General features: G+C 44.5%; 1 protein-coding gene across 1 annotated transcript in view; it reads left to right on the forward strand.

Moving 5' to 3' along the window:
- Nucleotides 1–18,600, forward strand: part of STYXL1 (serine/threonine/tyrosine interacting-like 1) — a gene marked incomplete at its 5' end in the record, with an annotated part of 27,815 nt that extends 9,215 nt beyond the window's left edge. Inside the window, 4 exons of the mRNA XM_008588388.1 lie at nt 3,281–3,426; nt 10,428–10,525; nt 12,007–12,119; nt 18,351–18,600. Of these exons, the coding sequence (XP_008586610.1) occupies nt 3,281–3,426; nt 10,428–10,525; nt 12,007–12,119; nt 18,351–18,482 (489 nt within the window). The remainder of the gene's footprint in view (nt 1–3,280; nt 3,427–10,427; nt 10,526–12,006; nt 12,120–18,350) is intronic.
- Between the last annotated feature and the right edge of the window lie 1,220 nt (nt 18,601–19,820).

A 19,820-nucleotide genomic window follows, 5' to 3' on the forward strand; every position in this document is an offset into this window, starting at 1 on the left:
GGATCCGAACCCTCGGGTGGGAGCGCCGCCGCACTTCCCAAGCGGCGCACTTATCCAGTGCGCCACCGGGCTGGCCCTAAAAATAATTTTAAATGAACTATAAACAATCAGTTCAGTAAGCTAGGGCAGTTAAATATTCCAGTCTCAAATCTGAATCAAAACTCATCTCTTCCCAGCCTCTTGTGCTGGGCAGGCTTCAGTTTTCTGGGGGATTTGTAGTGGAGAGGGGTGTGGGAGAGCTTTAAAGACATCTCTCTTCCCTTCTTGGGCGTAGCTTCTTGGGGTGGTGGCCCCAAGTGGGGCCTGTCATGTGTCACTGGCTGCTTGTTAGTGGTGAGGAAGAGCCTGTTATCACTGTGGCTAGGTCTGGTTCTGTGAGACATCTCTCTTCCCTTCTTGGGCGTAGCTTCTTGGGGTGGTGGCCCCAAGTGGGGCCTGTCATGTGTTACTGGCTGCTTGTTAGTGGTGAGGAAGAGCCTGTTATCACTGTGGCTAGGTCTGGTTCTGTGTGCTGCTGGCAGCCTCTGTTGCTGGTTTTCTTGGGGCTCTGCTCAGCTTCGTCCTGGCCCTTGTGCGGCTGAGGATCTCCCAGAGAGAGTCAGCTAGGACTCTCTTCAGTCTCTGCGAGGAATTCCCCCAACCCGTCCCCCCTTCCCTTTGCAGCCCATCATTCCCACCATGGCCTTACTCCTTCATCTGAATCCTAGAAAGATCCAGAGGGAGCACGATGGTGGGGAAAAAGGCCCAGCAGATCTCAGCACAGTCCCTGCTGGCCTATCTGGCTCTGCTGTTCCCACAGGCCTGTGTGATAAGGCAGGGACTCTCATTTCAGGTCACACATGTTCCTAAATCCAGGAACGTCAAGCTCTCCAAGGATGTCCTCCCTCCTTCTGCTGAGATCACAGCACTAGGAATTTCAGCTCAGCCTGTGTCTGGCCAGTCTCCCTGTCCTGCCAGGCACTCCTTCTTGTTCCTGGAGGAATACCCCTCACTGGCTTTGCAGGGTGTGGGGGGATTGATTTCTTCTCTGCAAACATTACACTGCTGATAACTCACCCCCATTCTTTTAAAAACTTTAATAAGGTATAACATACAATGAACTACACATATTTAAAATGTACAATGGTCAGTATACACGTGTGTATACACCTGTGACTTTTCCTGTCCCTTGCCCCCAGTCTTCTGTAGATAGGAGGAGTGGGTGGGTTGTGGCTGGTGGTAGCTATAAGGGCTGGCGGTGTTGGGGAGGGGCCAAGTTGTAGCCCTACTTGTTTGTGGATCTTCAGAATGTAGGTACTTAGCATTTGTCCCTCTGTGCTGTGGGACCTTTGCCACCAATTCAGGGGCAAGGGTCAAAGGAGTGTCTCGGTTGTTCCCCAAGGAGCTCCTTGTGTGAGGGGAGATGGAGCCCAGCATTGGGGCTCTGACATTGCCCTTCTACTTTAGTCAGAGTGACTTATGATTTCCTCTGTTTTACAGGTGGCCTCCTCTAAATAAGATTTCCCTTTGAGCACAGGGGTTCTATGACTAAAACATGCTGGAAACCAACCACTAGAGGCAGATGATGAGGAGCCCCTGGGCAGCTCTAAGTTGAGGGGTGGCCTGCTCAGAGATCACCTTGTATTGCAGTGTGGGGAGCAGATCAGTGGGACCAGAGTGGACTTGGGGAGCCCTGCCAGGAGGCAGGATGGAGAGGAGAGAATTGTTTGGACATGAAGGTGTGGGAGAGGGAGGAGACTGGGAAAACACCTTGCGTTTAGGTGTGGGTGGCAGGTGGGCAGTAGTGCGATTTATTGGGGTGCAGAACACAAGGGGAGGAGGAGGCGGTTTTAGGGGAAGATACCTGATTTTTTTACACTGTGTGTCCCAGCATTAACAGGAGCATGCTCTTTATTGTACAGTATGTTTTCATCCACACCACACCCTCTTCCCAGCCAGACCCACACAACCACAGAAAAGGAAGCTCGTGTGAAAGCAGCAGGAAATGAGTTAATAGATTTGTTACAGGTTTTCAGTGAAATTTTTTCAAGTGCAATCATGGGGATTTCACTTGGCTGCAGCAAGCTGAGGTCCTGGGTGGGGTCAGCCCATGCTCTGGGGCAATCAGTGGTACATCTCTGTGTCACAAGCTTGAGGATGGGCTCAGCTTGGTTCCTGCTCTTTGCTAAAGGCTTTTGAGGCTGGCGGCTTGGGAAGGATGTGGGCTTGCAGCAGGGTCACCATGGTGGGGAGGGGGATGTGGTGTGTTGAGGTCAGATGGCTCTGAAGGACTGATGTGGATGTTGAAGTAGCCTGAGATATTGAAGTTGTCATTTCTGAGTCAGACTAGGAGCCAGAGGACTTTGGAAGTGGTTTTGAACTTTGAAATGACACAGGTCAACATTTCTCATGGAGTACTGATAGAGGAAAGTGGCCTCAGGTCAGAGTATACGGGAAACATCAGGTTGTGCAAAGTGAGCAGATTTCTCTATTGCAGGGCTTCTTGGAGCCTTAGATTGATGATGCACACCAAGTTTCTGAGAGAGGGATATCATAGGTAGGCTTTCTGTATGTACTTGCTTCTCTGAAACCTTTCTTCATAGTGCATTGTGAGGGACAAGTGTTTCTTAGAACACACTTTGGAAAATGTAGAAATACTTCTTTTCTTTGTTCCTTGTATTGCAAAGAAACCAAAGTTTTTGTTATAATTTTGGAATTCAGAATTTAGTAAACTTCCACTTTAAGTGGTTGTCCTGTTCTCCCTGCCTCTCTAAACATTTGATTCCTTCATCAGAATTTATTTCCTAGTGGCAAATAGGCTGTGTGTGAAGAATTTTATTGTTTATTTTTTAAGGTGTTTAAATTCTGGTGGCCTCTGAGTATATAGTAAGAGGGCTATCCTTCCCACTGGACACATCCTGGGTTGTTGTTGTTCTGGGCCACCAGGTCCTCAACTCTTCTAACCTTTGTGCACCTGGCCAAGTGCAAACAGGGGTCATGGAGGGAGGTTGACATCAGCATGGAGACCCAGCACTCTGCACCAAGATGCTGTAGTTCAGTCCTTCCACAGTGACCAGCCCTCTCACTCCTTGTGCAAGTTATTATTTGCCCATCTCTTTGAAAGTCCAGATGTCAGTCTCATTTCCTACCCTGGGATGGCCCTTTTAAGCTTGTTTTATGAGCCAAACATCAAAACACACACACACACACACACACACACACACACACACACACACACACAAAGACCACCATCTTTCCTGGGGAATATGCTCATAGTGACCTTTCTCCTTTCCCATCTCAGGAACTGGATGCATTTCAACCATACCCCGTTGAAATAATTCCGGGCAGGGTCTTCCTGGGAAACTTCATTCAAGCCTGTGACCCTAAAATTCAGAAGGATTTGAAAATCAAAGCACATGTCAATGTCTCCATGGAGGCGGGGCCCTTGTAAGTAAAGGAGCTACTACTGATTGCTTTTTTAGGTTAAATATTGCTTATTTATTCAAGATTCCTAGTGACATGCATTTATTGAGTAGAAAAGGCTCTTAGAAGCCAGCACCCGTTGGAGCAGAGTTGGCTGTTACATTCATCTGTTCCTGGCCTATAGTCTGTTTCCTGTCCTGGCCTTAGGATCCTCTGCCCCAGACTGTGACCTTATACTTGCCTTTAAATCTTATCAAAATTCATGCTTTCCTGGATTTAACATTACTGTACAAAAGCCTATAGTCTGTTTCCTGTCCTGGCCTTAGGATCCTCTGCCCCAGACTGTGACCTCATACTTGCCTTTAAATCTTATCAAAATTCATGCTTTCCTGGATTTAACATTACTGTACAAAATGTCCTGTTCTAACCAACTTTTCCTTTTTCAGGCACTCTGATAAATGCCCCCGCCCCCCATCATTGTTCAGTGAGCAGGAATGCCCTGCATGGCCTTGTTTGTCAGCCCCTGTCTTCTCAGCCATATCCAGTCATTGGTTTCTAAGGTCCAACGTGGTCTCCAAGGTACCCCCCTCCTATTTCAGCTCCTGATCAAAGCTAATAAAGACTCATCTCAAAGAGAATTTGTGTAAATAATACAAGATTCAGTAAAGTATCTTGTAACAAAAAATACCGTACAAAAATCAATGAATTTGATTTATTGATATAAAAACAACAATCAGTAAAAGAAAAAATATTCAGTTTACAATAGGAAGAAGAAATGATAACATTCCCAGGAATTAACAAGAAACATGCAGGGCCTATGTAAAAAAACAAAACAAAACAAAAAAAGAAGTTTGTGGAAGGAGATAAAAGAAGTTATGGACAATGGGAAAGACTTTCTTGGATAGTAGGTCTAATATTGTGATAATGTCAGTTATCTCTGAATTAATATATAGATTCAAAAAGATTTCACTCAGAAAGTGAGTTATGTATGTGTAACTAGACAATTTGAGATTGAAGTTCAAATAGGGAACTAAATAGTTTGTGATGAATAAGGACTAGGAGATTCAGGCCAGCAAGAGTAACTAGAAGGGAATTCAAATATTAAATCTTCTGCTTTATGTATCAGAGAGTGGAAAAAACAGTGAAGAATTAGTGGAAATATCTAGGAGAAGAAAGAAGACTAAAGAGATGAGTCCAGAACTTGGTGCTGCTTTTCCATGAGGGATGTCTGCTGAGTCTAGAGAGAAAGAGTGGGGCAGAAGTAGTATCTAAAAAGGTAATGGCTGAGATTTTTCCAAAATTGATGAAGTATATCAAGCCATAGATTCAAGAAGACTTATAAACTCCAAGCAAAATAAATCTAAATATTAAAAACAGCAGAGAAAAAAGACATTACTTTCAAAGGAGAAAAAATTAGAATGATGGATTACTTTTCAGTAGAAACAATTGAAACTAGAAGAAAATGGAATGTAATCTTTGTGGTTGGTAGCCTTTCAGGTGATCCCCACCTCCTCATATTCACACCATTGACTGTGGGCTGGACTTACTGATGTGCCTCTAATGAATATCATAAATTGAAAGTGATGGGCTGTCGCTTCTCAGATTAGGTTACAGAAAGACATTGGCTTCTGTCTTGCTCATTCTCTCTTGATGTCTTGCTTGTTCTCTCTGAAGGAGAGGAAAGTGCAGAGACAGAAAACATCTTTGAAGAAATAGAGAAAAAAGTTTTTTTCAAATTTGATAAAACCTATAAATGCACAGATCCAAGAATCTCAACAGAACCCAAGCATAAGAAACGTGAGAGACATTACAGCAACACACATCATATCAAGTTGCTTACAACGAGTGATAAAAGACAAAATCTTAAAAGCAGCTAGGGATAAAAGGTTACATACCAAAGAACAAAGGTGAGGATGGTAGTTGACTTCACATTGGAAACAATGAAATTGAGAAGACTTTGAAGTACTGAAAGGAAAAAACTCTGTCAGCCTAGAAATCTACATAATCAATGAAAACATCTTTTAGAAAGGAAGGCAAAGGCCGTTTGGTTAGCTCAGTTGGTTAGAATGTAGTGTTGATAACACCAAGGTCAAGGGTTTGGATCCCTGTACCAGCCAGCTGCCCACCCTCCCACAAATAAATAAAAATAAAAATGAAGGCAAAATAAATATTTTTCCAGATGTATAAAAGCTGAAAGAATTAATTATCAACAGACATGAAGTACAAAAAGTGTCGAAGGAAGGTCTTCAGACAGAAGGAAAATGATATCAAATGGAAATCTGAATCTCTACAAAAAAAATGAAGATTGTCGGAAATAATGATTATGTAGGTAAATGTAAAATGCTTTCCCCCTTGTTTTTAAATCTCTTCAAAATATAACTGATTGTTTAAAGAAAAAATAATAACATATTTTGGGATTATAGGATAGGTAGAACCAATATTTATGCTTACAATCTATTTACAAAGGCAGGAAGAGGGAAACATGTAAGATTACATGTATACACATGTAAGATTTTGCAGTATTCACATGAAGTGGTATATATTACATGAAGGTAGGCCATCACAAGTTAAAGATGTGTTCTATAATCTCTTTGTGTGTGCGTGCGTGTTCTATGATCTTTAAAGCAACTGCCAAAAACCAAAACAAAGGACAAAAAGATAAAATTAATAAGACAAATAAGGAGATAAAATGGAATCATAAAAAGTAATGCAGAAGAAGTCAGAAAAAGAGGAAAATGGGAACAAAGAAGAAATGGGGCCGGCCCGGTGGCGCACTGCTACAGTGCGCTGCTTGGGAGTGTGGCGGCGCTCCCGCCGAGGGTTCGGATCCCACATACAGACCGGTTCCTGCTCACTGGCTGAGCGAGGGGCGGGCGCAGCACCGAGGGTTGCGATCCCGTTGCCGGTCCCGGTCCGGGCGCGACACTGAGGGTTGCGGTCCGTTGCCGGACACGAAAAAAGACAAAAAGGAAAAAAAAAAAAAGAAAGAAATGAAACCAATAGAAAACAAATAGCAAGGTGGTAGATTTAAACTCAATAATTGTGTTAAGTGCAAATGGTGTGAATACCCCAGTGAAAAGGCAAAGGTTGTAGGCTGCCTGTAAGAAATGTACTCTAAAGATAGCTTAAAAGTAAAAGGATGGGTAAAGATATTCTAGGCTAAGACTAATGAAAGAAAACAGCCTCTGGAGTGGTTATATTGTCATCAGATAAAGTAGACTTCACAGCAAAGAATACTACCAGAGGTAAAAAGGCTAAAAATAAATCAGTTAAGCATTCATCTCAAGAAATTACTAACAGAACATCAAATTAAGCCCAAATAAAGAAGGAAGGAATAATAAAACCAAATTATTGAAATAGGAACAATAAAATAGAGAGGATCAAGCAAATCAAAATAGTTTTATAAAAGCTAATAAAGTTGGTAGTCCCTTGGCAAAAAGGAGAGATGGCACAAATAACTAATGTGTAAAAGGAGACTACATATTCTATAGATCTTAAAAAGGTCATAAGAGAATACGAGGGTACTTCAGAAGGTTCATGGAAATTTTAATGCTATTTTTCCTTAAACTTTTTGAAATATACCATTGTGTTATGAAAACTATATCATGATAAATATGAAAATTTGGATGAAAATAACAAATTCAAAAATATAAATCAAAGCTGACATCAGACAAAATAGAAAATTTAATTAGTATCAATAACTAATAAAGAACTTTACCACAGGGAAAATTCCAGGTCTAGATAGCTTCAGTGATGAATTTTATCTAATATTTAAGGAAGAAATAAAGCCATTATTAAGCTTTTTTCTTTTCAGAAAATAAAAAAGAGGAAGAATTCTCAACTTTTACGAGACCAGCTTAATTGTGATTTTCTAACCTGACAAAGACATTATAATACAGGAAAATTACAGACTAATTTTCTTCATGAACATGGATGTAAACATCCTAAATAAAATATCAACACATTCAATACAGTGATATGTGAACAGGATAATACATAATGACTAAATTGGGTTTATCCCAGGATACAAGGTTGTTTCATCATCTGAAAAATCAATCCATGTAATTGAGCATATCAATAACATAGAGGAAAAACTAGGATCATCTCAATAGATGCAGTGAAAACATTTGATAGTATTCATTATGCATTCGTAATTTGAAAAAAAAAACTCTTAGCAAACTGGGAATAGAATGGAACTTTGTTGATTTAATTTTTTAAAATCTACAAAAATCTCTGCAGCAAACACCACATTTAACGATGAAATGTCAAAAAGAAAACAATCAATGAAATGCTGAAAGTTTTCCCTCTGAGATTAGGAACAAAACAAAGATGCCACCATTACCACTGCTATTTAACGTTGTACTGGAGGTCCTAGCTTGTGAAAAATGGCAAGAAAAGAGATAAAGAAGCAGCAAAAGGGAAAAAATAAAACTTTCATCACTCAGACAATATAATTGTACACACAGAAAAGCCAAAACGACCTGCAGTTAGACCTAATAAATAAGATTCTTGGACATAAGATCAATATATAAATATTAAAATACACACACATACACACACACAATTATCAGTTGTTTTTCTGAATCCAATGAGAAATAGAAAAGGAAATTTAAAAAATATACAATTTACAATAGAACAAAAATGTTATATACCTAGGAATATACCTAATGAAGGACGTACAAGATAATATCTACACAAAAAATTATGCAGCATTACTATAAGTTAATAAGATTACCAGACTAAATGAGGGATATGCTATGATTATGAATTAGAAGAGTTGATTTTGTAAAGATGTCACTTCTTACCCAGTTGATCTATAGATTCAGTATAATGTCAATAGATTTCCAAAAGGTTTATGGAAATAGATACAGTAATTCTAAAATGTATATGGAAATGCAAAGGGCAAAAACAGCTGAATATTGGAGAACTGCAAATGGGAAGATTTAGTTAACCAGTTATCAAGACTTAAAATAGTAAGGCCTTGTGATGTTGGTATGAGGGTAGGAAAATGAACCATTGCAGCGAAATAGGGTCCAAATGTCATCCCATTATATATAACACTTGAATTTTTACAGATTTTTCACCTATGTTTTTTTCTAGAAATTTATAGTTTTAACTTTTACATTTTGTGATCCCTTTTGAAATAATTTTTGGTTTTGGTGCCAGATATGAAAGTTTATTGTTTTGCATATGGGTAGCTAATTGTTCCAGCATCATTTGTTGAAAAGATTATCTTTTTTCTGTTGAACTGCTTTGGAGTTTGTTGAAAATGAATTGCCCGCATATAGGGCTATATCTAGATTCTTTATTCTTTTCCATTGATCTATGTCTTTCTTTACATCAATTCCACACTCTTGATTACTGTGGCTTTATAATAAATATTGAAGTCAGGTACTGTTGGTCCTAATTTTGTTCTTTTTCAAAGTTGTTTCCTTTGCATTTCAATATAAATTTTAGAACCAGCTTGTCAGTTTTTGCAAAGAATCCTGTTGAAAGAGATTTTGACTGGGATTGAATTGGATCCATAGGTCAATATGGGGAACACTGACATCTTAACATTGTTGAGTTTCCTGTTGCATGATCATGATCTATCTCTCCATTTACTTTGGTCTTTAATTTCTCTCAGCAATCTTTTGTAGTTTTCAGTATAGATGTTATATATTTTGTGTCAGATTTCTTCCCAAGTTTTGTTCTTTTTTGATGCAATTATAAATGGTATTTTTAAAATTTCAGTTTCTGATTATTTATTGCTAGTATATGGAAATCAGGTAGATTTTTATATATTGACCTTGTATCCTTCAGCCTTCTCCTTCCAGATACCTCCTCCATTGTGAAGCTCTCCCCAGCTCCCCTGACTTCTCTCTGACCCACCTCCCCAGTATTATGTGCAGGTCCTTATCCAAACACCTAGCCAATTGGATTGGGGCCATTTGCTTATATGTCTGCCTCCCCCATCAGACTGGGAGCTCCTTGGGAGCTGGGGGGGCCCTATTTTATTAATCTCTTGTCTACTGGGATCCAGCCCAAGGTCTTGCACATAACAGGCATTAATTGAATGTCTGAGTGAAGAATGGATGGGTGGGGATAGATGGATGGATGGGAAGTGATGGACGGATGGATGGATGGAGGAGGAGTGATGGATGGAGGGATGATGAATGGGGAGTGATGGATGGATGGGGAGTGATGGATGGATGGAGAGATGGATGGATGGATGGGGAAGGATGGATGGATTGAGGGATGGAGGGGTGGGATGGGGAGTGATGGATGGATGGAGGGAGGGATGGATGGAGGGATGGTGAATTGTGCTTGTACTTGTCACAGCAAGTGCTCGTGCAGAAACTGACTCAGCTTATATATGTTTCTGAATCTGCTGCAACTTCCTGAAAGCTGCAGTGGTCTGCATTCTCCTGAATGTCACCAGGAGACCATAGTCTTCATGAATAACATTAACACCATGCTTACTGCGTGCCAGGCATTGTGCAAACTCCTTGCAGGCATCCTCTCATGCACCATGCCTCATCACCCTCTTCTCCCTCCTTGTTCATAGAGCTCCAGCCACTCTGACCTCCCTCTTGTTTCTCAAGTACACTAAACACACTGCCTCTTAGGGCCTTAGCATTTGCATTCTCCTTTACCTGGAAAGCTTTCCCCCAGATATCTGCCTGGCTTGCTGCTTTATCTCATTTAGCCCCTGCTCAAATATCACCTCCCTGTCCACCCTCATTTAATTATCTGCACCATGTTCTAGGAAAGCACCATGTTTTTGGTTAATAATAATAGTAATGTTACATGTATTGAGTGCCTATTATGTGTCAAAGAGATTGCTAAATGCTTTACATAGATTAATTCACTTGATCTGCACAACACTCTTATGAGGTAGCTGCTTTTATTCTGAGAAGTTCAGTTACCGCCCTCAGCTGCCAGCCCAGCATCCTTCCCCTGTGGTCCTGCTGCTGTGGATGAGGGATGCTGCAGTGAGGGTGTGTGCAAGTCTGTCTGACCACCTGTGCTGTTCTTCTGTTTAGTTTTGTAGGGGACCCTGACAGGCTTCTGCACGTCCAGATAGAAGATTCCTCGGAAGCCAGGATTTTCCCCTTTTTACGCCACATCTGTCACTTCATTGGTAAGGAGCATTCCCTAAAAAGGTAGCAATTGGTGTGTTACTTTTAGTGCTCAGGAGAGAAAGGGCAAGGTCTAGCCCATGCCGAGCTGGGTGTGGACAAGCCCCAGGACAAGTACAGCTTCTCAGGAGCCCTCAGCAATATGAGCAGCCATGGCATTTTCTGTGGGGGCCATGGGGCCCAATAAGAGCACCAGACTGTGGGTTGGGGCCCTGTGTTCTGGCCATGGCTAGACTGCTATGCTTTTTTGGGCCCGTCATAAAATGAGGGTGTTGGCCAACCGTGGGTGCCCACATTCGTGGACGCCTGCCCTGGGCTGGGCTTTGTGGACCTGGAGGTGAATCTCACTGCATCCCTGCCCTCATCTCTGGTCAGCGGGGTTGGATGGGGTGGGGTGGAAGGAAGATTCCAAAGCCCTTCCAACTCTGACTTCCACAATTCTGTGTGTGTGCACCCAGCCCCCTGTGCTCCCACCATGTACAAACAGTGCCCACCAGTTGCTTAATTCATCAAGGGTGGGTTTTCAGTCATTCCCAGGGCTCAGGATTGCCTGAGGAGAGCAAGATCCTTGGATAGGGCAAGGCCGAGTCAGGTAAGAGGCCACACCCCAAGACTACCTGCCCGGTACCCACACAGCTCCCAGCCTGAGGAATGACATTTTGGCCCAATCATCCCTTATTTGCCCAGCAGATCACAGCTATCACTTGACTAGCATCTGAGACTGAGACTTCCCATGTGTCCCACCATGACATGGCAGAGCTTTGTGGCACAAAGAGGCCTCTTCTCTAGCCCTTCCCCACTGGGGAGCTCTGGGCCAATCCTTAATTCATTTGTGCCTCAGTTTCCGTGTTCACAGAATGAGGCAGTTGGTCTTAATCATCTCTGAGTCCACCTTTAGCCCTGACAGTCTATAATTTTCACTTGGTGTATTCGTCTTCACTTCTTGGGGGTTACCAGACCAGGATGCCAGCTTAAACTTCCTCCCATCCCTCACTAGGTGAGACTCAGCTTCAGAAGCTAAGTTTATAGCTGACATTTCTGTGGCAGGCACTGGGCTAAGCACAGAACAAAACTGAACCCTATAAGTTGGTAGTGTACTGTTATTTCATTTTCCAGGTGAGGAAACTGTTGTTTACAGTAACTAGCCCAAGCCCCAGTGAATGGCAGAGCCAGGACTGGCACCCAGGCTACACTGTCTCTGTCAGCACCCAAGTGTCTTTGGGTGGTGATCCCATCATCCCCACCCTGGGAGGGCAACTGGGTGCCCAGCATGGTGCTCTTGAACTGCCAGACTATCTGAGGATCCCTATCAGCCAGACAACAAAACAGTGTCCTAGAGAAGTCATGTGACTTGCCCAGGACATGGCGTGCTGGTTCTGAATTCACTCTCAGGCCTACTGAGGTCAGGCCTCTGACAGCAACCCAGGTCTGCAGGGAGGAAGGCCATGCACAACACCCCTCCCCCCGCTTCCTTCTTTTGCAGAAATTCACCTTGAGCTTGACTCTGTCATTTTGGTCTTTTCCACTCGGGGTATCAGTCGCAGCTGTGCAGCCATCGTGGCCTACCTCATGCACCAGAATGAGCAGACCTTGAAGGTGCACATCCCCTCGGCCAGGCTTGGACCCAGCCACCCCCAGGCAGGGGGGTCAGAGCTAGACCTGTGTATCGACCCATTTCTGTTGCTCATAATGGAATACCTGAAACTGGGTAATTTGTAAAGAAATAGAATGCATCCCCTCGGCCAGGCTTGGACCCAGCCACCCCCAGGCAGGGGGGTCAGAGCTAGACCTGTGTATTGACCCATTTCTGTTGCTCATAATGGAATACCTGAAACTGGGTAATTTGTAAAGAAATAGAATTTATTTCTTACAGTTTTGGAGGAAAGGAATTCCATGGTCAAGGGAACACATCTGGTAAGGCCTTGTTTGTGGGTGGTGACTCTCCACAGAGATACAGGATATCACATGGCCTAGCAACCTCCTCACTTGCTCTCCTTTTAAAGCCATCAGAACCACTCCTGTTATTCCATAAATGGATCAATCCGGTCACAAGGGCACAGTCCTCACAACCTAATCACCTCTTGAAGGCCCGCTCTCTCAATGCTGTCACAGTGGGAATTAAGTTTCTAATACATAAAAATTTGGGGGACACAATTCAACCGATGGCAACCTGAGAGGAACTGGGTCCCTGCACTACCTTGGGGCTCTAATTGGGGCATGGGAAGGGGAAGAATTGGGGAAGGGAACTCCAAGTCTAGGGTGTTATCTAGCACATAGCACCCAAGGGCTAGGTCCCCATGTTGCAGGCTAGGGGCCTGAAGCTGTGACATCAGAGGCCTGAGGTGGGGCACACAGGCCAGTCCCAGGGACTCAGGCTGGGCTGGGCTGTGGCAGGCAGTGCTGTCCACATAGCTGTCACTGCCATCAGTCTACTCACCAGCGTTTGTTTGGCGATGTCCCAGTGAGAGCTACTTGGAGTCACAGAATTGCAGCACTGGTGGGGCTTCAGCAGGCCCCACTCCAAGCATCTTCCTTTACATTGACAGCCATCATGCCAAACCCCAGGGGTGGTGGGTCCTCAGGGCTCCTGACCCCCAAGCAGTGCTTTCTTGGGGGTCTGCCCCAGGGGGAGGGGAAACCTTGCCTGTCACAACCTGTTCATGGTCTCAGAGGGCTTGGGTAGCACCTGAAAAATCCCCACAATTGCCCAGGGGTGTGTTTGGGGGGAGAAGAGGCACAAAGAACAACCATGGTCAGGGCCCATGGCCAGTGGTTTTGGAGGCTGACCAGCGTGCTCTTTGGTGGTGATGTCACACACTAGAAAGAGTCCTGGATATCTTACACTTCCACTCTGGGTATTACCCAAAAGAAGTGAAAGCATGGATTCAAACAGATCTTTGCACACTTGTGTTCATGGCAGCATTATTCACAATAGCCAAAAGGTGGAAACAACCCAAGTGTCTATCCATGGACAGATGACTGGGCATACAATACATGATGTGTATGTACAGGGGAATATCATCCAGCCTGACAAAGGAAGGAAGTCCTGACACGTGTTACAACATGGATGAACCTTGTGGTGGTTATGCTAGGTGAAACAAACCAGTCACAAAAGGACATATATTTAATGATTCCATTTATATGAGGTATCTAGTGTAATCAAAATCATAGAGACAGAAAGTAGAATGGTGGTTGCCAGGGGCTGGGGAGAGCAGGGAATTGGGAGTTGTTGTGTATTGGTGTACAGAGTTTGGGAAATAAAAGTTCTGGAGATGGATGGTGGTGATGGTTGCATAACAATGTGAATGTACTTGATGCCACTGAACTGTACACCTAAAAATGGTTAAGAGGGTAAATTTTATATTACGTATATTTTACCACAATTTAAAAATGAATCTGGATGCAGAATCAGAGGGCTTGGAGTTAGGCCCAGCTCCGTGTTTTCTTACACCATCCAAGGTAAATTTTGGGGGGGTCCCCATGCTGGGATCACTGGCTGCTTAAGGAGTATTTTGGTGTGTGCTGGGGGAGGTGAGTGATGTCACTGATAAAGCTTGGGAGGGAAGGCTGTGCAGAGATGCTTCACTAGCCCCCTCCCTAGGAATCTGTCCTTGCACAGGCCTGTTTCCTGCCTTGTGTACTGGTGGGAGGAGAAGTCTGGGAGCTGGCTCTTTTCCCAGCTGGGCTGGAGACAGAGCTCACCTGCCTGCCTGCCCACAAGGTCCTTAGGGACTCCCAAAACTTAAGCTCCCCTGGATATTGAAAGGGGCCAATCTGGTGACCTTCACCAAGCTCCTGCCCTGCTGTGGTCCCTGATTTCCACATGAAGGCTTAGTCACAAATAGGTCTTCAGAGCCCTCCAGCTCTGACATTTAGTGTGTTTTCTGACCCTTACAAAAAAAATAACAGTCCTCTCTCTGGCCATATCAAAAGCAGATGTCACAGGCTGCTTGCCAGGACTGGCCAGGGCAAGAGCAAAGTGAGGAGGACCCTGCCCCTGCTCGGCTCGCCCCAGGCCCCCAAGGCAATGGAGTACACACAGGCTCAGCACCCCGACCTTTACTGCCCCTTCAGGGAGATGCACAGCCCATCTTGTCTGGGCTTGGTCATCCTGGTCAGTGGATGGACAGGTGCTTGGGCCCCTGAGGTTCAGGTGATTCTGCTCTCAGGAGAACCCTGGTGCTCCCTTCCTGGAACAGCAATCTGTCTCATCTGAAGGGAAGTCCTTTGCTGGATGCTCTGCCCAGAGATGCCATGTAGATAACTCTTGGCCAAAAAACTGTGCAGCCTGTGGAGCTGTGGTCAGGAAGGACTGCCACCATATCCCTGGTGGCGATTAGCTTTTTCTGCTACCGGGTCACTGACACAGGCTGACCTGGGCTTGACTCTCTGGGAGATGTTCCTGCCTCCTGTTGTCTGTGTGGTTCTGGCATCCTCGGGGGCAGGCTCCCTGTCTGTGCATTGGGGATGCCATGCCCTCTGGCTGCTGTCAGCTCAGCTGTGATGATCAGCATCCTCGGGACTGGCAAAGAAGGGTGTGTGCTCTGCAACATACTGCTTCCAGGGCCCGAGCCCAGCTCGTTGGGGGATAAGGCCAAAGGTGGGGGGTCAGGGAGTGAGGTGGGAAGAAGCTGTCACCCTGAGTCTGCTGTCACCCAGAGCCACCCCTGACCTGGGCTTTCAAAGCTTTGGTGCAAGGTTGCTTGGGATCCCAGAGCCAGCAAGCCCTTAAGAAATCAATTTCAGTGCCTTTAAACTGCTGGGTGTAGCTTTGTCCCTTAAAGATCTTCAGAGAAAAAAAAACAAAACTCCCGAGGCACTATAATTGCTAATGTTGGCAGAGTGCTTCCTACATGCCAGGCCATTTCAGGACTTCATGTGTAATAAAAACACATTCACAGCGACCCTGCAGCATAGGTACTGTTGTTATTCCCATTTTGCAGGAGGCATAAAGAGGCCGGGTAACTTGCCCAAAGCCACACAGCTGTAAATGGCAGAGCTGGAATCCAGATGGCCCAGGAGGGCCCTAAGGTGGCAGGGAGAATGCTGGCCTGGCAGTCTGAAGAATGGGGTCTGGGCTGGGCACTACCCTTACTAAGTGTGACCTGGGCACGTCCCTTCACCTTTCTGTCCCCTCAGCAGGTAGAATGAGGTCAGTGCCACCTGTCTTTCCTGCCTCCTGCATTTGCTGTGAGAATCCCAGCAGATGCTTTATGGGCTGGAGGGGGATGTGGGGTGGAGGGATATGGTTTATGGTTCTTCCTGGCCAGGACTTGGTAAACTTTATACCTCCACAACTCTGCCCCCGTCACCATTTTTTTGAATTGTGTAAAACACATATAAAATTTACTCTTAACCCTAACCCTAAATGTACAATTTAGTAGTGTTAAGTGCATTCACTTTGTTGTGCAACCAATCTCCCAGACTTTTTCATCTCGTGAAACTAAAACTCTGTACCCATTAAACAACTCTCCATTCCCCTCCTTCCCTCGAGACCCTGGCAACCACCATTCTATTTTCTGTCTCTACGAATTTGACTTCTCTAGGCACCTTATATAATTTCCTTCCTTTTAAAGTCTGAATAATATTCCATTATATAAAGAATTCACAAGTGAACCCATCTAGGCCACGTACTTTCTGTTTTGGAAGGTTATTAGTTATTGATTCAATTTCTTTAATAGATATTATAGGTCTATAATAGGTCATTCAGATTGTCCACTTCTTTTTTTTTAAATTTAATTTTATTTTTGTTTATTTCTGGGATCGTCTCTTTCTTTTTGTGTGAGTTTTGACAGATTGTGCCTTTCAGGGAATTGGTCAATCAGATTTGTAGACTTGGGTTATCAAATTTGTGGGCGTAGAGTTGTTCATAGTATTCTTTTATTATCCTTTTAATATCTGTGGGATCTGTAGTAATGTCCCCTCTTTCACTTCTGATATTAGTAATTTGTGTCTTCTTTCTGTTTTTTTCTTAGCCTAGCTAGAGGCTTATCAATTGTATCGATCTTTTCAAAGAGCCAGCTTTTGGTTTCATTGATTTTCTCTTTTCAATCTCATTCATTTCCATATGGATATCTAGTTTACCCAGCACCAGTTGTTGGAAAGATTGTCCGTTCTGCCACTGAATGGTCTTGGCACCCTTGTCAAAAATCATTTGACCATATATGTGAGAGTTTATTTCTGGACTGTTCTATTGCATTGGCCTATTTGTCTTTATGCCAGTACCATACTGTTTTGATGTTAACTTTATAATAAGATTTGAAATCAGGAAATGTGAAATCTCCAAATTTGTTCTTTTTACAATTTTTTTTTTTTTTTTTTTGCTATTTGGGGTCCCTTGAGATTTCATATGAATTTTAGAATGGATTTTTGTATTTCTGCAAAAAAATACCATTGGGATTTTGATAAGGACTGCCTAAAATCTGGAAATCACTTTGGGTAGTATTAACATCTTAACAATATTAAGTCTTTCAATCCATGAAGATGGGATGTCTTTCCATTTATTTAATTTCTTTCAGCTATGTCTTGTAGTTTTCAGTGTACAAGTCTTCTGCCTCTTTATTTAAACATTTTATTCTTTTTGATGTTGTTAAATGGAATTGTTTTCTTAATTTCCTTTCCAAATTGTGTATTGTTAGTACAGGTTGAGCATCCCTAATCTGAAAATCCAAAATCCAAAATGCTCCAAAATTGAAACTTTTTTTTTTTTTTTTAATCCTTTTTGTCTTTTTTTGTGACCGGCAACGGATCGCAACCCTCAGTGTCGCGCCCATACCGGGCCGGGACCGGCCACTACAGCAGTGCGCCACCGGGCCGGCCCGAAAATTGAAACTTTTTGACTGCCAGCAGGACTCTCAACCAGATTTTTGTATTAGGGATGATCAACTAGTATGTATTCTGCAAATATCCTAAAATCCAAAAACATCCAAAATCTGAATCACTTCTGGTCCCAAGCATTTTGGATAAGGGATATTCAACCTGTATGTAGAAATGTAACTTATTTTCGTGTGTTGATTTTGTATCCTGCAACTTTGCTGAACAGTTTTTTTTAGTGTATAATCTTTAGGGTTTTCTATGTATGATATATCATCTTCAAACAGAGATAATTTTACTTTTTCCTCTCCAATTTGGATGCCTTTTATTTCTTTTTCTTATGTAATTGTTCAGACTAGGACTTCCAGTACTGAGTTTAATAGTGGTGAAAGTGGGCATCTTTGCCTTGTTCCTGATCTTTGAGGAAAACTCAAGTCTTTCACCTCTGAGTGTGGTGTCAGCTGTGGGCTTTTCATATATGGCCTTTATGAGGTTGAGGTGGTTTCCTTCTAGTCCTAGTTTGTTAAGGCACATTTTTGCCTTTTCCTTTTTCCTCTGACCTCAATCCAGATGGAGACCAGCTGCTCACCTTCCGTCATGTAATAACCCTTCCTGCACTTTAGGGTGGACACCTGAAGGAAGGCAGCTCAATTTTCCTTCTTCAGAGAATGTGCCCACAGTTCTCTCCCCTTTCCATTAATTCATCCAGTTACAATGCAGACCTTTGTTGAGGGCACAGTGTGAGCCAGGCTTGGGCACAGTGTTTTCTCGTCCACAGGAGGTTTCACATATGTTGTCTCAGTCTTCATAGGAGCTGTCTGAAATAGGAATTATTTCTGTCACCATATTCAGAAGCAGAGGTTCAGAGAGGCTGGCCCAAAGGGGAGCCAGCTCCCACGACCCCTTGCCTTAACAAATGAACCCCAACCCTTAAGCCATGTTGCTGGCCCCTGACCCAGATGGAAAGGGCCCAGGACCAATCGTGAAGTCTTCTTTGTCTCTTTGTGTTCACAGAGGTCCTGGACCTATGTCAAGAAGTGCAAGAACAACATGTGTCCAAATCGGGGCTTGGTGACTCAGCTGTCTGAATGGGAGAAGACTATCCTTGGAAATTCCATCACAGACATCTTGGATCTCTCCTACTGATCTCTGCAGCCCAGTGATGTGTGCTGAAGAACTCCACTTGGGGGCTTCTTGTGGGTAGATGGCTAGAGTGTGTACCCAGGTTGTCTGGAAGGAGAAGGCCTTTGCTGCCTGAAGCTTGTGTCAGCCTCCTGAACTGGTTCTTCCCAGGTGCCTTGTTCACTCCACACTGCAGGTACACTCTGCTCAGGCTCAGCGGAACCTGAATCCCTGGGGTGTCCTGGACCCACCTCACTGTGCTCCTGAGGCTGCCTCTGGAATAGAATCTGGCAGCTGGAGCAGCTGCTCCATTCGCCCCCTCCCCCCACCCATGACTTGTACCCTTTTGAGGCTGTCTGGGGGAAGCCCCAGAGGTTGCCTTATGTTGGTCCACAGGGGGTGTCACAATGCCCACCAGCCCAAGATGCCAGGCCCAGCCTTGGCCCAGGCCCCAGGCTCCAGGCTCCTGGAATGAGGGCACACCCTTGTCCCAGTGCTCCCCACCATACACCCTCTGGTCAGTGGGTACAGATTTCTTTCCAGTTGCTCTCCACTCATTTCTGCCTGACTGTGTTCACAAGAGTCCCACCCCTCCACCCCCGACACCCAGATTTCTAGAAATCCCTCAGGTCTTAAAGAGAGTTGTTTCCTGAAGGCACTTCTCCAGAGCCAGCAGCTGGCTGGAAGTCAGGAGAGGGCACAGACAAGGGGACTGGGGGGAAATTTAGGATGTACATCAATGCAGGGCCTTCCTTAAGTACATTTAGCAAATGTTCCCTGTCACCACCTGGGTCAGGCTGGGGACACAGAGGTGAATGCCATCCCACCTCCTAGGACTCTCTGCAGGATTTCCCCCACCTTCACCCCAACAGAAAGGCAAGCTTCAAGGAAGAGTGTGGTTTTGCCAGAGAGGGGAGGGCTTTTCAGGCCGTGCTGGCTTTAGTCAGGGTCTGGGTTGGAACAGAGTCTGGGATGGCTGCAGAGCAAAGGCTCCTCCTGGTAGGCAGGGCAGAGCCACTGGAAAGTTTTAAGCAGGGGCATGGTGGGGAATTAGCCTTGTGTTTTAGGAAGGGCAGTCTGGTGGCTGTGTGAAGGGGCAGCGAAGCTGAGCCTGAAGGCGGGCAGACAGTAAAGAGACCTCTGTAAAAATCCAAGCGAGAGAAGGGGCTCAGGATCCCTTTCCCAAAGAGGCGCAGCTTCCCAAGGACGACGGTGTCGGAGGCAGGTGTCACCTCCCTGACCCTGGCTTGCTCCCAGCATGACTGGACGCCCGAGCCACAGTCCAGGCCAGAAGCCGCCGGGCGCCGAGCCCTCCGCGCCTGGCCCCGCCCCGGGCCCGGATTGGCTCCGGCGGGGGGCGGC

The sequence above is a fragment of the Galeopterus variegatus genome, unplaced genomic scaffold (genome assembly GCF_000696425.1).
Source record: "Galeopterus variegatus unplaced genomic scaffold, G_variegatus-3.0.2 Scaffold4799, whole genome shotgun sequence".
In the NCBI taxonomy this organism is placed as follows: domain Eukaryota; kingdom Metazoa; phylum Chordata; class Mammalia; order Dermoptera; family Cynocephalidae; genus Galeopterus; species Galeopterus variegatus.